Source organism: Vespula vulgaris, chromosome 8 (assembly GCF_905475345.1).
Source record: "Vespula vulgaris chromosome 8, iyVesVulg1.1, whole genome shotgun sequence".
NCBI lineage: Eukaryota > Metazoa > Arthropoda > Insecta > Hymenoptera > Vespidae > Vespula > Vespula vulgaris.
Window position 1 is genome coordinate 2,333,524 of NC_066593.1, and position 17,911 is coordinate 2,351,434.

Genomic DNA, 17,911 nt, shown 5'->3' on the forward strand with positions numbered 1-17,911 from the left:
TATGTACTATATATATGTATATATATATATATATTTTACGATTTTATATTTACGAAATTATTATGTATTAATTTAATCGATATTTTCTTTGTTAAACGCTTAATATTTAAAAAGAGTTAATTATTGGTAATTTACTTTCTCGTATTTCTTTTTTAATTTTATTAATATGAGAAATACACGTATAACTACATATATTTTTTGATATATAGATTATACGTTTCTTTTATCAAAGTTATCACATATGATTAATCAAAAAGGATTCGATATAATTTCGATATAATTATTTTCTCGATATTTCTCAGTGTTTAATTAAGGTAAAGGACAATTAGATGTATATTAATGAATTAGTTAAATAAAAAAAGAAAAAAGAGAAATAGGGAAAAATATAGCGAAAATATAATTCTTCCTATCTGAATTCTAGATGGGTTGAAGTAAATAAATTTAGATGTCAGAAATTGGATAATATTTTGATTTATCTACCTGAGGATAGTCTCCGAATTTCGTTTGATAGTCGAAAACATAGAGATAGGAGTTTCGATGAGATTGGCTGTGAAGATCCGCCGTTCTCGTAGCGGGTGCGACAGTGTTAGCGTCGCCAAGAGCTTCTAGTGTCTCGTCCCTGAAAAATTCATGATTCGGCTTTCGTAAATTTATTAGAAATGCGAATTGTCTCGACGAACAAGTATATGAGAAATTTCATTTAGGAAATACGTTTCTCCTGAATAGTAATTCGTTTTCGTGATAGTAAACGCACGTTTCACACGAGTATATAGTAGATATAGACAACAAATCGAACGCAATAAACTTGTTGAAAGGAAGAGAAGACTTTAAAAAGGTCGAAGAAACATGTCCTATCGAGAACGAAACGTTTCTTTAAGTTTCATTCGATAATAGAAAACTTTTCGACACGATTGAGTTTATTACTTATACTTGCTTTAAGATTCTTGGAAATTTCGTTGAAAAGCACTATTTACAGGATCGTGGAATAATTTACAAATGGAAATAATTTGTAAACGCATCAAGAGTATTTAATATATTCCATACATCTCAATGCAAACTCAGTGTAAAAATTGTAAATGTGTATTATAATTTTTTCACGTGTTTTTAAGAGATAAAAATAATGGAGCAAACGTTAACGTACCTAATATTAACGGGATGCTGGACGGGTCTCTCCCAATCCGTGTATTCGTTAATAATCGTAGCTAAAATTTCTGGTTGATGATACGTGTAAGTATTCCGTACGAATTCACGAAGTATTTTCGTTCTTCTGTCGGCTTCAATACCGTATTGAGCGTCGTCCGCCGTCAATGAAAAATATGCTTCGGATCGTACTACACCTACCATTAGATCGTACCTAAAAATTATGAAAAGAAAAGAAGAGAAGAAATGAATAGGAAATAGAAAAATAATTTACTTGTTGATTATAAAATGCGCACGTGTGCATATTTGAATATACGGACATAACAAATGATGTTATTTATACATTTTCCTTTTAAAGTAGCGTTATTAATGACCGAAGGTGTTTAATTCACAAGGATACTTTTAAATACAAAAAATTAAGCGCGTAGACGCGTTTGAGATATTTTCTAAAGAATAACATTAATAATAATTAAAGTTGTATAAAAGTGTGTTAATTAGCTCGAAATACGAAGCCGTCGTTTTTGTCGTCGGATTATGAACGCACAAAAAAAATAAAAGAAAAGAAAAAGAGAAAAGGAAAAAAGAAAGGAAATAGGAGCCAGTGAATTTCGTACATTTTGAACGTGATTACGTTCGTTAAACGACTAAATTAAGAAACGAGCTCACTTCAGAAAGGAGAATGGCGAAGAGGTACTACTTTGCATCGCGATAATTTAACATTCATCCTTATGCGGCAGCCACTTAGGCGGCAATTCAGCGACGTTAACGAGTGTCTTCGCATTATGAGGTAAAAGTCAAAGGTTGCCAAGTAACGTTTCCGGTACAATTATTTCTCGTAACGTTTTTAAAGGAAAAACCAGATTCGTATTCGTTCTCTTATTTTCGAATTTACATATCTAACAATCTTTCCTTTTAATAATAATAGAACTCTTTCAAGCGTTGTTCTTACGAAATTTCGACGCCGAATGTATCATCCTGGTTTTCTTTTCTTTTCTTATTCATTCATTCGTATTCCATATTCGTTAAATTCTCATAAAAAAAATGAATATATCTTATAAAGTTAATCGAATCGATCAAATGTTATAGCTATATTGTAGAAATAATTGATCGTGGGTTCAAAGTCAGTGTCATGAAATCTTTAAAAGTCAAGTATTGTTTTTCGAAACTTTTTCGAGACGTTTTTTCTTCTAGATCTTTTAAGATCGTCCTAAGAACTTTAGAATCTTATTATATTTTATTTAATAAAAAATCTTCAATAAAAATAAATCTGTACTTGGAATGTCCGTCTATAAGACACAAAGAGAAAGGAATGAATATTACAAGAAAAAAGAAAATCGATTGGGAATTTGCTTTTCGATTTATGTCACAAGTGCACAAGAAATAACGAAGTAAGACAAAGTACCTTGAGAGCTTTGCCACGACGTCCTTTCTCAATAAAATGTTGTTCAACGTGTTGATCGTATCCACTTGTAATGTGAAGTCTTGATCCTCGGGATCTCCTGGATCGATGACAACACCGTCTATGCTTGGGCCGAAGGCTGGAGCAAATTCTAGACCCTTCACTGGTACCGATATCAAAGTGTTCAACGGTACGTTCCTGAGACACCGTAACAGCGCTTGTGGATCACCAGCAACCTGCCGGAGAGAGAATATCCCTTTTTTAGACAACTTTTCAGATCGAAAAGGACATCTCTTTTCATGGAATTTTCAGAATCTCTCTCTATCTCTTTTTTCTTTTTCCTCTTTTTTTTTGTTTGTCTCCAGAAAGTAACAACTTTCCGTGATGACGGATGCAGAAAAAAGAAATGTAGGACGAGCTTAAACCCGTTGCAAACTTCTACAAAAAAAAAAAGAGAAAGAAAAGGAAAAAGAAAAAAATATTCAATTTACAGCAGATAATTTTTTGAAACAAATATGAGATTTAATTAAATAAAGTTTTCCATTAGCGTTTATGAATTGGATATTTATTAATACGTATCTATAGATAAGCGTTCTTTTATGATTTATACGAATTTGTTTGAATTGAGATATATTATTAAAAAATTATCTGTCATTTATTTGACGATATTTTTATAATATCTATATACGTACACACACATACACACACACATATATATATAATATAATATCATTATAATATGTCATCGTACGTTTTAAAAAATAACAAATATAAATGCTCGATTTGTATCCGATCGAGTTCTTTCAAAAAATAATTAAAAGAGTTGCGATGAGATTGCGATGTCAAACGTCTTCGAAAATGATTAACAAAAGCAAAAAAAAGCAAAAAGAAGAAAAAAAAATGTTTCCTACTCTCAGAAAGTACGATTACACGTGATATCGATGAGATGCGAGTTGGACAGAGGGGGAGGGAAATGGTTGATGGGGGTGTTGGTAGAAGAGTAGATATTTCCGATTACAGAAGTGATAGAAAAGAAATACAATACAGGTGGAATGGAAAACCGGAATGGGATTACGTTTTTTCTATTGGAGCTCGTGATCATCGATCCTTTTGGAGTGCAACAACAATGCTGAAAATGAATGAAAATATCGTTGAGAAATGATATAGATATATATTCACCCTTCAGAATATAGTATATTACGACATTACAATCGAGCAATAAAAATGGTGCTAGCAATACCATGAAATATACTTCCAATTATTTTCTAATAACTTGCTCGATCTTTTTGATCTCGAGATCGTGAAAAATATTATATTTATTATCTTCAAGAGGATTATCTCGAGATCGTGATAAATATTATACTTACATACACGCACTCACATACATACAGAAATATTTACGAAAATAGTATTACGTCAAAAAATTGTCTTGATTGATCTAAAAAAAAAGCGAATGAAAAAAATAAAAAAAAAAAAACGAACGAGAGTATTTAATTCGTATTAAAGTTAAATTGTTTTCAAAGTTTGTTCAATGCTGTAATAAAGATAAACGAAAGGAGAATGGTATTATAGCTGAAATAATTTTCTTTTCTTTTTCGCTCTTTTTTCTCTCTTTCCTTTTTTCAATTAATTACTCCACACATCTCTCACGATTCTAACGATCTGACGAGCTTATAGGAGTTCGGATTAGAACGCAGTAAATCCGTGTCGCTGTGTGCAGAAGGGAACGAGCTCATCGAGGAATAAAAATGTTGAAATTAGGGCGACGAAAAAAAAAGCAGATAGACTTGAAAACCAAGTGTTACGGTTTGGCTTCGTAAATCTTTGTAAGGAAGCAACAAGGTATACATACAACTATACTAGAAGTAAGGCTAGTGTAATTTTGAAGAGACGAAGCTAGCAAATATTGCCCCTTCGAATTCGAGAAATTTTCGCGTGTAGAAAGTTCGGTCGTTTTCCTACGTGAAAGTTGTAAACCGGAGAAGGAAACGGACTACGTAATACGTAGTGTGATGACCGTGTTGAGAGATATTTTTCAAATAAACGAGTGGTCGTTTCGTTTCGCAGAGAGAAACTTTATAAAAAAAGGAGAAAAGGAAAAAGAAAACAAAAAAAAACAAAATCTCTGCTCTCGTGTATGGTTAGCGAACTAACGAAAAGAGAAGGATAGAGAGGAAATGAAAATCTTTTTTCTTTTCTTTTTTTTTTTATTCTTATTTCAAGTTGACTTATCGATCAGAACGATTTTAAACGATTTAAAATGATTCAAATATTTTTAATTCGTATTCGTACTATCCGTCGTGTTGTTGATTAATTATTCTCTAATTAGAGTATAATTTGAATTGAAATAATATTTAAACGTAAGTATTGTATAATGTAAGGAAATAAATGCAGAATAATATTTTTAATGGACTAATTAAAGATTGTAAAATGATCTAGATAATTTTATTCATATATGCTATATGCTATCGAGTATTATTAATTTTCTAATTGTAAAAGAATAATTTTAAATAGAATAATATTCACATTTAATATATATATATATATGTATATAGAGAAATATATATACATAGAATAATATAAATTTAAATAGATTAATTAATCATTAAATAATGACTGTGTTATTTTGTGAAAGTATACTTTAATAAAATTTAACAGGAACACATATGAAATTTAAGTCAACATACACACACATATATTAACATTACTATTAGTATATTTTAAAATATATTAGAATAATGTTCACTTATTTGTTTTCTAAACTCGATGATAATTTAGACAAAAAAAATAGTTGAATATTTATTAAATATGTTGAAGGTTTATCTCGGTGAAGTCTATTTTTATGAAATAGAAAAAGCGGTAGAGGGACATAGAGAAAGCGATAGATACATAGAGGGAGAGAGAAAGAAAGAGAGAGAGAGAGAGGAGATCGTCATCGAGATAGAATTTCGTGTGCGAATGCGGACTACGCCGACATTCGATTGCGGCAAACCTCCGTCTACGTCAAGCTGGATTTCCAGGGGCAATTACCGAGACGGCGTTAAAGCAATTCATTTGCGTACACTCGAATTAAAGTCAATCGGCACTGTGGCGTTCAGATACTAACTGAATTTCACCGATCGTGATCGTGTAAGGAAAGGGTCACCACGGTCTACTCAACTAATTCAAACTATTTCAGTTACGTTCTCTATACACCTCTTATATATATATATATATATATATATATATATATATATATATATATATATATGCAGATATATATTACATATAATATACAGATATTTTCAATTTTCTCATTCGACTCTCGAATTTCTAGTTTAATTAATTTAGCATTCCTCAATTTTCAAATGTCATTATTGCTTACCCGATATTCATCCATTTTTGAGAGATATTTTCTCGTTAATAAATTAAATTTATCAAATTTTTACTCGTACGTATTCTCAAAGGAAAGAGAGAGAGAGAGAGAGAGATTCTTTTGTTATTCAATTATATGTATTAAATTGTTAACAAATAATCAATACATTTAGTTAAGTATATCGAAATTTTGAAAATGAAAAAGAAATTCCACGTTCGAAACAATTATGATTTATTTACTTAATGAGAGTCGTTCCGTTTGTTTGTTCGGGAATTCAATGATAATGAAATAACGAAGTAACGAAATTATAACGTTAATCGTCGTTTAATAAAATATAATATATCGTTGATGAGTATTGTTTTGACTTTTATATTACTTAACGATAATATTAAACATTGTGCAACGATTATTTTTATTTATGGTAATTCAATCCGTGGAATATCTATTGCTAATATCTACCTAGCATATCGTTAGAATTGTTTTTCACGATATTAAAAAAAAAAAAAAAGAAAAAAAGGATGGAAAAAGAAAATTCCCTTCTTTTCTTGTGTATTAACAATGCAAACGAGAGCTACTCACCGACGAGCAATTCAGATGTTTGGCAACTTGCATGGCGTAATTAGCAGCCCCTCTTACCAGCGCCCAAGGCGAGAGCGCGCTACCTGACATCAAAACTCCGCGATGAAAAAGGAGTCCTGTGTATAAAAAATGAACTATAAATATTTTTAGAAGGATAAATGTTCAGATACGTAAAATAAAATTTTGTAGAATATTATCGGAGATATTATTAAATTAATATTATCAAAGAAAGATGATGTATATATATATATATATATATATAAATATATATCAATATATAAATACGTATGTACACACATATACAGATATATAAATGTATAAATATATATACACACGCATATATATACGATTTTCATTTTAATATTGTTATTAAAGAAAAAACATTTTTTTTTGTTACTTTTGTTGTATTCTAATTTGAATTTTTTCTTCAGTATCGATGTTTGTTAATGCATAAAGTCGATTAAGGACGAGCACTTCGAGAATGGTTGAACGTTGAAAACCGCATAGTTCGTATAGATCGTAAGAGTAAATTGTCTGTTAATGGCCCATCCGTCGGTTTTTAACGAGAATTGCTTACGCATGATACCGATAGAGTATCGATTCGTTCGCACGTATACGTGTCATATATGGCACAGATACATGTGCTTTTAATTATACGTATTGCATTCGTGCTAACCGATATTCGTTGCCTTCGACGATTCGAGTCTCCGAGGCACTAATATTCATAACACCATTACAATAATTGCGATCGATGATACGCCATTAACATTTTGAGATTTCTCGTTTAACGATAATTATTAGAAGGCCAGGATTTTCATACTCTCGTAAGAATCATAAGTTAATCGTAACTGTGTCCTTTGTATTACGTGTCACACGATTTAAAATAAATTTTTATGAGGTGTTATCGAAATAATAATGACACATATGCATCTACCTCGGATACGATCGTACGATCGTACTATCATAATGTTCTAATTCTATAATGTATTATATATTCTATTATGAATAATATACGTATTACGATGACGGTTCTATTATAAGTATTATAATTCATAATAACATTTTCCTAATTGATACGATACCCGTGGGTATCGATTATGAGTGATTATTAATAAAATAAATGAAAACTCGACAGACCTGATATAGATTTGATAAATCGTGCGAGCGTAGGACCAAAGAGAAAAATAAATAAAGGACATTGACTGATTACTGATGATGTGGTGATGATAATAATGACAAAAAAAGAAAAACAGTTGATTACTACTTACCATCAGGTACGGCCTGACTAGTCATGAGGAAATTGACGCAGGCTGCACCGGTACCATGACCGACCAACGTCACATTTCCAGGATCACCTCCGAAATAGGCTATGTTCTCTTGTACCCAATGTAACGCTGCGATTTGATCCATTAGCCCGTAATTTGCCGGCGACCGTAAGTGCGAATCTGTGTTGGCATTTAGAAAGCCTGTAATCAAAACAAACCGGCTTACGGTTAGTCCACTTCGTATAAGCGTATTCACGTGCCTCAATAACCTCTTTATCCCCCTACCATTCTGTTCTATACCCCTTCATCCCTCACCCTTTCCTCATATCACCCGTATGATTTAACATCGCACAAATTGTCACAAAATTATGTGTTCCGTTAAACGATATTGCGTTGAAATTAATTCAAACGTCGACGAATATATATTGAACGACAATGTAAATATGTCAAATACTTATGAGCTCGAACGACGACGACGACGACAACGATGATGATAATAATAATAATAATAATAATAATTATTATTATTATTATTGCCATTATTATTATTATTGTTGTTGTTGTTGTTGTTATTATTGTTATTATTATTACTACAATATTGTTACGTTTAAAGGAAATTCGTATTTTCACGATAAGTTTCTGGAAAACTTTTCTAGCAATTTTTCTAGAAATATAAGAAAGCATCGAATCTCAATATTGTTTCGTTCAATAACGGTTCCATATTCTCGTTTTTCAGTTTCTCACGGATCGTGTAACGTTTCAACGAAAATACACACGCTTTTGCTTGATCACTTATTCAGAATTTATAAGTTATCAGCTATATTCAGCTCTCGCTTCTTTCGAGGTTGCTAGAAGTGAGAAATAATTTAACAAGTGTCGGCTGTTTGCGTTTGCTGCAAGTTTATGGAACGATGGATTCTGATAGTTTGGCATTTTCTCTCTCTCTCTCTCTCTCTCTCTCTCTCTCCCTCTTTTTCTTGTTTTCTTTTTTCTTTTTTTTTTATTTATATCAGTCATACAGTGAATAGTGGTATTAGAAGAAATTTTATTGTTACTTTCTTCCTTTTTTCTTTAGCTGACAGGTGAAGTTCTATTGTTTTTGTATGTAAAACAGAATAAGAGAGAGATAGAGAGAAAGAAAGAAAGAATATGGAATAGAAAACAAAGACAGAGATGAGTTAAAAAAAGAAAGAAAGAAAGAAAGAAACAAACAAACAAACAAACAAACAAACAAACAAACAAAGAAAGAAAAAAGAAAAATATGAAGCGCACACAAATGCAAAAGCAATAGGTCACATTCAATTTGTTATTCCACATGCGACATATCTGTCATGCCATGTTACTGTCTTCTTTTCTATTCTTCTTGCTAGAATGGAAAAATTGCTGAACCTTTCTCACTTAAATTTTCAATTTAAGTTTTCCGCTAAGCGAGCTTGCAATACATGGTTGAAAACGCAGGATGGATATCTAGTTCTCCAAACTCTTCTCTCACTATTGCTTTGCCGTAACATTTCGATGTAACGCTGGTTACTTTTTCGTAAATCGATAAAAAAAAAAAAAGAAAGAGAACAAAAGAAGAAAAAAAAAATTAAAAGAAGAGAACAAAGAAACAAAAAGGATAGAAACAAAAAGCTCGAAGCAAGACAATAAGATTTCTTTTTGAAAGAAACTCAATTGCAATGGTAGAAATTAAAAAAAAAAAAAGCAACAAGAGAAGGCAAGAAAAGAAAAAGAAAAAAGAAAGAAAAGAAATGCGTTAGAAAATATCTTGGGAAAACGTTTAATGTGAAAAAACGAACAACCATCTTGCGAGTTAACATCATTTCGTACGAAAAGTATCTATAGTATATCGTTTATGTAATCCCATAAAATAAGGATAACGATATTGAAATAAAGATGGATAGCATATCCGCCATTATAACTTAGTTTCCTCGTTCAAGGATCGAAGATCGAGTAGTTCTCAAAGAGATAAAACGGAGGATGTTCTATCACTCGTTTAAAAAAAAAGAAAATAGCAAAGAAAAAAGGTCGATCAGGATATATATGTATGTACATAGAGGTATAACACGTATCATGCTTACATCGTCTAAGGATAATAAGCACTTACCGAGGATTCCTAGTCTGTAGTTTATGGTAACTACAACAACGCCACCATAGCTCGCTAGGACGCTGCCGTCGTAAGGATTGCCGCTGCTCCACTCATAGCTTTCACCATGCACGAACACAATCACAGGATATCTCCTTCCACCACCGTCCCTCGCACCGGCTGTGGAACGATAAAATTATCGTTTGATCGATCGATGTAAGTACATACATATATACATACATATATATATATATAAGTATCTAAGTATAATACATATATACGATGTATAGACAGACGTTAGATAGTTTGGCGCTCTATAAATTTATCTTCTTCGGAATTTTTCGATCGTACTCGATTTTTCTATCTTATACGTTAAAGGAAATAAAGTTAATAAGTTAGATTTCTCGCGTCTGTACTAAAAGATATTTCATATATATTGTTTTTAACACCTTTATACATAAATATGTATGTATTATACTTTGCATATATGCGAACTACAGAATATTCCCCGTTTACTTTTAGAACGCTTGTCTCCCGTCGACGGAAAGTTTCCATTTTATTTAATCTCCGCATTTTCTCGAAGTCACAGGACAATTTTATACCAAGCATAAAACTAGTTTAGTTATGTGCGACGCGTATTAGTTTTCTCTTTATGTATTTGTTTCATCGAAATCGTCGAAAATAAGCCGTACCACGTATTTCCGGTTTAATACGTGAAAAATATTCGTGCGTATGTAAGGGATGTTCAATTTATTTTCTAGATTATTATTATTATTATTATTATTATTATTATTATTATTATTATTATTATTATTATTATTATTATTATTATTATTATTATTATTAGATAGAAGTTATTGAAAAAAGAAAATTGTTTCTTACAATAATAATAGTTTTAAAATAAGAATTCAATAAGGCTTAATTGAATGGAAAGAAAAAAAAAAGACATGATGATAACCAATCGATAATGCTAATTAAAAGACGGGAATCTAATGAAATGGAATAAAAAAAGAAAAAAGAAAAAACGTAAATAAATAAAACAGAAAAAGAAGAAAATTCTGACGGTTCAATATGAGCGTTATTAAACGTTAATCAATATCGAAAACTTTTGTATTTTATTTTTAAGAAGGTTAACGATCATTAGACGAGAATAAAATTTGTCTGCATTTATCCGAGGGCGTTGTTCGATTTTATGAGAGAGAGAGAGAGAGAGAGAGAGAGAGAGAGAGAAAGAAAGAGAGAGAGAGAGAGATAGAAGGAGAGAGAGAAAGGGGGATACATTATTTCGCTGTCGAATAAATTTACAAGACTGACGTCAATATTTGACGCAGAGTGTAAACAATTTTGTTCGTGACAACGAGATCCAATGGACTTTACATATTCATAAAGCAACCACCGACCGACAGATCACGAGATACATATGCGAATATTCACGGACTTAGATTGTTCATATTTTCGGAGTCTGTATATCATGTTGTATAAGGATAGAGTTGCTTTGTGCATGTATTAGTCAGGTACATGTTCTTACGTCATTCTATTCTGTACCGGGTGACTCGATAACTCTTACGTGCCATCGCATGAATGAATTTTTTACTCGTTCTTTTCAAAAGAAACGTTGTTTCGCTTGAGAAACGTTGTCGCGGAGATGTTATTACTTTGCTTTTATTTATAATTTCGTATGAAATAATTTTTATTATTACTATGAGAAACGATATAATAATATAAATAATAAAACGTTATCACGTACGGGCGATATATTTATTAACTCATTCGTTACACACGTCTCTTTTCTTTCTTTCTCTTTTTTGTTTTTTCTTTTTTGTTTTTCTTTTCTCTTTTATTTATTTTTTTTCTTTTTGCAGAACACGTCCCCGACGTAATTTTATTCTCTTTTTATTATTTATAAGTGAGTATGCGACGACTACGTACATACTTGTTACTTTCTGTCATATGGTATGTAGTGTGATATTAACGGGCGTGTGTCATATCTCGCATCGAAAAGAAAATTATACGAGAATGGCGAACAGTCTCTTTCTTTTTTCTCCGTGCAATGAAAATATAATACGACTCGAGTAATTCGAGAAAATAATTTTTGATCTTTAACGATATCAATTTAATTATTTTTCCTTATATATCTATATCTATCTATCTATCTATATATATGTATATATATGTATTTATATATTATAATATATGAAATATTAATTCTTCTTGTTTGGAATATTATAAATTAATTTCACTTTGCATATTAATTATTATTTCACATAACAAAAGGAATATATATATGTGTGTGTGTGTCGTAGCCCGTTCATTAAAAAAATTCGATAATTCGACCTAATCAATTTTAAAGTCAATATGTTTCCTAACTCGCATAGTCTCCATCTCTCGTAAGGTTTTAGATAAGGTAAGTAAGGATGCCGAGCTTGCTAGTACAAAACCCATGTCCCACTTTCTTATCATAATTGTCTATCTTGAAACCTTTATGATCCGCAAATGCCATCCAATCTTGCACGATTACTCTTGCAAAAGAGAGATTGAACGAATTAAGGGAACACGAACAGTCTCTTGGTCTCTCTCTCCCTCTCCTCTTTCTCTACTCCTTTCTATCTTTGTCTACTTGATTCGGCACATACTACTTGTGAGTAGCTATGCGAGCAGCATAAATTTAATAGAGAATTTAGAAGGAGAGAGGGTAGATAGCGAACTAGTACCCTCTCTACCAATTCCGACACTTTCCACAAAAGTCCTTTTCGTTGAAATTTACTACCACCGACGAAAATCAAACTTGTCAAGATCATAAATTTCCATTCAAATAATTATTACATCGATATTATCGCGGTGAATAACCGTGCAACCGTACAAATTAGTTATTTGAAACAGGATTAAGTAAAAAAAACCATGATATATATTTTCGATATAGAAACCATCTTAACTATTTCGACGAATACATATCTCAATAATGAAGATGTCTGAGTTTCGAGATTTAACGTCGTTAATTAAACTCCTGTTATCGTGGGAATTCTTTGGGCATTGAAATGGTAACTGTCCTATGGAAAATGTCCGTAACGCGTTTCTAGAGGGAATGAAAGAAACTAGGAGAGGTGGGTTACAGAGAGGGAGGTTACAGAAAAGAGAACCCCAAGGTCCAGTTTGCTCTCTGACCACGGTCCATTTATCGTTAGGTACGATGCACGTACTTACTACTTACAGTAGGATAAGGAACACAAGAAATAGGTATATGTACGTATGTATGTAGATATGTATGTATGTCCTTCAATGCATTTGTGTATATGCGTTTTCTATCTCTCTTTCTCTCTCTCTCTCTCTATTTCTCCCTCTTTCTTTTTCCCACTATATCTCTCTCTTTTTCTCTTCTATACACAATTCTATGGTATACGTTCTTGGCTTCGGCCCGGATGCAGCTAATCCATTAAGTCTTGTATATCTACGGAATACGACTGCGTCGATCGATTTTCTTTCCCTCTCTTTGCACCCTCTCTCTCTCTCTCTCTCTCTCTCTCTCTCTCTCTTTCATTTTCTCGCTGCATTCGTTCATTGCGTCAATAACGAGTTGCTTTGGATCGATCGATCGACCGATACGACCGATCCGACCCAACTTATTCCGCAAAAGGAGAGGGTGCTACCAGAGTTGCAGCAAGTTATTTCTTCCTTTGTTTTGTTTCGTTTTGTTTTCCTTCTCTCTCCTTTTCTTTTCTTTTCTTTTTCTCCCGTTTTATTTCTTTCTTTTTTTCCCTTAATCTCCATCTTTTTCTCTCTCTTCTCATCTCATTTCCCCCGCGCCCTCTTTCCTTTTTCATCTCTCATCAAAGAATTACAAACGCCACGTAAACGATATCTCTTCTACGGTATATTTATTCGCCGAAAGAAATATTCTCTCCTTTTCGACTATATTTTCGTTTCCTTTCGTTTTATTCCATTCGTAAGATCGACGCGGTCTCCCTGTTATCCGTGATTTCGGTCGGTCGTTATCGCGTTAAATGGATTTTTGAAAAATATCGTGCTGAACTCAGCGATCGAGAAGAACATTGTGGATCCTTCAAAGTGGACCGATTAATGACATTTGAGTTAATGACCTTCTATTACCTTGATAGGGAAAGGAACGATGCGAGCAAATAGGAGAGATAGATAGGCAGGGAGAACGAGAGTGAGAGTGAGCGAGCGAGCGAGAGAGAGACAGAGAGAGAGAGAGAGAGAGAGAGAGAGAGAGAGATAGTATTACTGGCTAAATTCCCGTCGGTAAACTAACGGGACCGGTGGTCCTAATGAATGTCCTCTGCCGAGGCATAGAAGTCCTTCATTAGCGGGCACCGACAACGAATGTCGCACTTTTTTCCGCTTAGTTGATACACGCCGTTTCCAATTAAAAGTATCGCGCTTTGGTTTTTACGCGCTAATTAAAAGAGTGTCTCGTAGCCGTAGGGGGTGAGGAAGAAGAAAAGAAGAGAGAAAAAAAGAAGATACTTTTCTTTTTTTTGTTTCTTTTCTTTTCTTTTTTTTTTTTTTTAATATAAAAGATATAACAAAAAAATAAAAAAAAAAGAAGAAAAGGAATTAAGCTCGGGGCTCGAAATAAACGAGATCACCCTACTTTCGATATGTTCTTTCCTTTTTACGAAAAAGGGGATGTCGTGATACACATTTCATATCTAATTTCAATTCCTCTCGAACGTATAATTAGAGAAAATAAGAGAAAATAATTCATTGTTATCGATCGTTTAATTCCGAGTCTCGTGGTTATTTATTATTACGTATGTTTCGTCTAATTTTAATAAAAAAAGAAACAAAGTTTCTTTTTTTAAATTCGTTTGGCCTTTCGAATATTTTTATGTTTTTCTCTCTTTTTTATTTTCCAATGGATTTATAATACATGGTAACATGGTAACAGCGAATGTTCATTATTATTCTAGAGAACGTAGAGTAAAGAAATAAAAAAATAAAATAAAATAAAATAAAAAATAAACAAGAATTGAAAAAGTGTATTATTTAATTTAAATATTAGAGCCGGGGAGAAAGAAAAAAAAAGTATTCCGATGATAGAGATATAATTTTTGTCTATTAATTTGTTAAATTAAATATTATATACCGTATATAGGTAAATATGAAAAAAATAAAAATAAAAAGTTTTTTTGCAAGTTAATTACATATCTATATTTGCTTACGAATAATGAGATGATGAAGTAAAATATAGTCATGTATACACACATACATACGTACGAGTACACATATACATATACGAAATACGATAATAATACATGATATATTTATTTACGAAGGAAATAATAGGAAAGAACAACGTGTTAGAAGAAAGAAAAGTTTTCACGTACAATTAAGAATGATACGGGTCTACCAGATGACCTTGAACACGAATCTGTTCGCCTCAAATAAAACTTTTACCTCTGTCGTTCTAATATCAGCTGTTAGTATCGTCTCCTCATCCGTAACGATAAGTCCTTCGTCAAGTTATTAAATTCGATAACAGAAGCTGTTGACGTTAATAATCGCAGTTCGCCCTTAAATCTACTTCACGATAATTCATTTATCCTTCGTGATCTACAAACCGCTTGTAAAAAACCTTCGTGTAAAAAAAAAAAAAAGAAGAAAAGAAAAAAATAGAAGAAAGAAAACAGACGAAAAAGGACAAAAGTATTACGACGATTTTCCTTTAGATAACTCGCACGATTTTTCGCTCTTATCGATCCAGCAACCAGACAAAAAGTAAATAGTTTTTATTTGTCGACGAAGCAAAGAAACGAAGAGTAAAAAAGAAAGAAAGAAAAGAAAGATAGAGAGAGGAGAGAAAAAGAAAGAGACATCGATGTCCTTGTCAACTATCAGGTGTTTTCCTTTGGATTAATCATTGAAATTTTTATTATTTGAAAAGAAAAAAAGAAAGAAAGAAAGAAAGAAAAAAAGAAAAAAAGAAAGATAGAGAGATAGATAGAGAGACAGACATATATAATAAATAAACATAATAAACATGATAAATAAATAAATCAGGAGATGTTACAATTTCTTTAATGTCCATTCGGAATAAAATAAAAGGAAAGAAAAAAAGAAATAGAGAGGAAAGATGAAAGTCGGATATACTTTAGGAGAAAAAGAATGTCTTTATTATTTAAGAAAACTCTCTCCTCCCTCCTCGCTCTTCGAGGAAAAAAGAAGAAGTAGATTATTAAAAATTTAGCCCGAAGGGAGGACTTTTTCGTTGGCAATCGACCAGATCCCTTTCCCGTCCTTCACCTTATCCTCTCTCTTACCCCCATCAATTTGTCCACGTTGCTCATATCCAGATATCGTTTTTCTGCTCATAAAACTGTAAAGGTTTTCGATAGTAACAGGGCTGAAGAAAGTTAGGAAAGGAGAAAATAAAAAAGGGATAACTCGGAGAGAGTCCTTGATCGATGACCGCCGAATGACGTCCATCGACAAGAGATAGGGATAAGGTAAAGAGGGAGAAACGTTATCCCCCATGAGAAAGGGACAATGGCTTTTTGTCGGCGAAACTTTTCTACCAGCAATGGCCTAGACATTGAGTATATGTATTTATTTTGATTGTTTGAGTAACACGTGTGAGAAAAATTGCGATGTTTTCTCTCTCTCTCTCTCTCTCTCTTTCTCTTTCTTTTTCTCTTTTTCCTTCCTTCTTTTTCATGTAATCTCGTTTCATTTATTATTGGGTTGGCCGATACGTAATGATGGAATTTGTATTATTTGATATCAAAATAAAAAGGAATTGGATTTTTTTTTTTTAGATTCGTTCGATGTAATATAATATTGTATGTACTATATTATTGTTAAACGTAAACGTAGTGTATAATATTTTTGGATTTTTTGTAATATTGGATAACTGAATAAAAAAAGGCTTTTTTTTTATAACATTGGGCTGATACAAGATAATTATATGCAGTATGATATCGCAACTCAGACGCAATCGTACTATATCATATTTTTGGATCCATCGATACATAATCTCAATATTTTATTATTTTATATATATATATGTGTGTGTGTGTGTGTGTAAATTTTTTTTTTCATTTGAAGATTCTAACAAATTCGAGCGTTTACAGTATCTATTGATAATACTTTAGATTGTAGCTGATTATCATCGCGCATATTTTATCTTTAGATTGCTTTCCCTATCAAAGCGTATTTGCTCACAGTTACTACACGCTGGATGTCGTTTCAGATGATTAATTAATTCGTGAATTAATTAGCAAGCAACCGAGTAATCGCATTTTCTCACTGGATTCCAAGCGATACGAGAGACGTGTATTATCCAAAAGAGAGAGACATCGCAATCAACTAATTAAAAGTCCGATTGCGATATAATCAGTAGAGATGCCGGCAAACAACGATGAAGTGGAATAATGAACGCATACTTTTTTCTACGCGTACGTTTTCGATGTATTCACGACAAATTGATATTTTGTGATTTCTATAGGTTCTTTTCTTTTCTTCTTTCTTTTTCTTTTTTTTTGAAGTTAAGGAAAAAAAATTATTCAAAGAATTCCGAGGAAAGAAAAATTCTATAATCCTTATATAATTCTATAAAAAAAAGCTGTATACATCTAATACATAAAAAAAGTTCAAATGAATCTTCCAATGATTAGATATTAGATAATAGCGATATAAAAAACATATACGATCTTGTCTTCAACATTTTAACGATCTGTTCACATACGATAAAGTAAAAACGATATAAGATATGGTTTAGCGTTCATTACGTCAGGAAAACGACACTATCGAACAAGATATCGAGTGACAAGGAAGACGATCGATTTGTGATGCGTATGTCTGTTTATGTGTGTACGTGGCAGTGACCTTTCTCGATAGGAACCACGTATGTTACTGACGGCTACTACTGGCTCGTGCACACTCGCCAGCAATGACAGTTGCACGTGCAGCCAGTATACGTCCTCTATTTGTCACTGACTGCAGTTTCGATCCACGAACTCACACAAATGCCAACTGCCCAGCCTAATGTATTTACTGAGTCAGACACGTCGAGACTCTACCGCAGTACATAAGATTAACTGTCGCTTCTCCGATAAACCTCCAGCAGAAAA

General features: G+C 32.3%; 1 protein-coding gene across 3 annotated transcripts in view; it reads right to left on the reverse strand.

Moving 5' to 3' along the window:
• The window catches only part of LOC127065602 (neuroligin-4, Y-linked), a 188,877-nt gene that overhangs the window by 7,383 nt on the left and 163,583 nt on the right, over positions 1 to 17,911 (reverse strand). For all 3 annotated transcript variants that reach the window (XM_050998165.1, XM_050998168.1, XM_050998166.1), the window contains exons 2-7: positions 9,846 to 10,004; positions 7,742 to 7,939; positions 6,474 to 6,589; positions 2,543 to 2,775; positions 1,142 to 1,354; positions 481 to 619 (exon numbers count right to left, since the gene is read on the reverse strand). In XM_050998165.1, the coding sequence (XP_050854122.1) occupies positions 481 to 619; positions 1,142 to 1,354; positions 2,543 to 2,775; positions 6,474 to 6,589; positions 7,742 to 7,939; positions 9,846 to 10,004 (1,058 nt within the window). The remainder of the gene's footprint in view (positions 1 to 480; positions 620 to 1,141; positions 1,355 to 2,542; positions 2,776 to 6,473; positions 6,590 to 7,741; positions 7,940 to 9,845; positions 10,005 to 17,911) is intronic.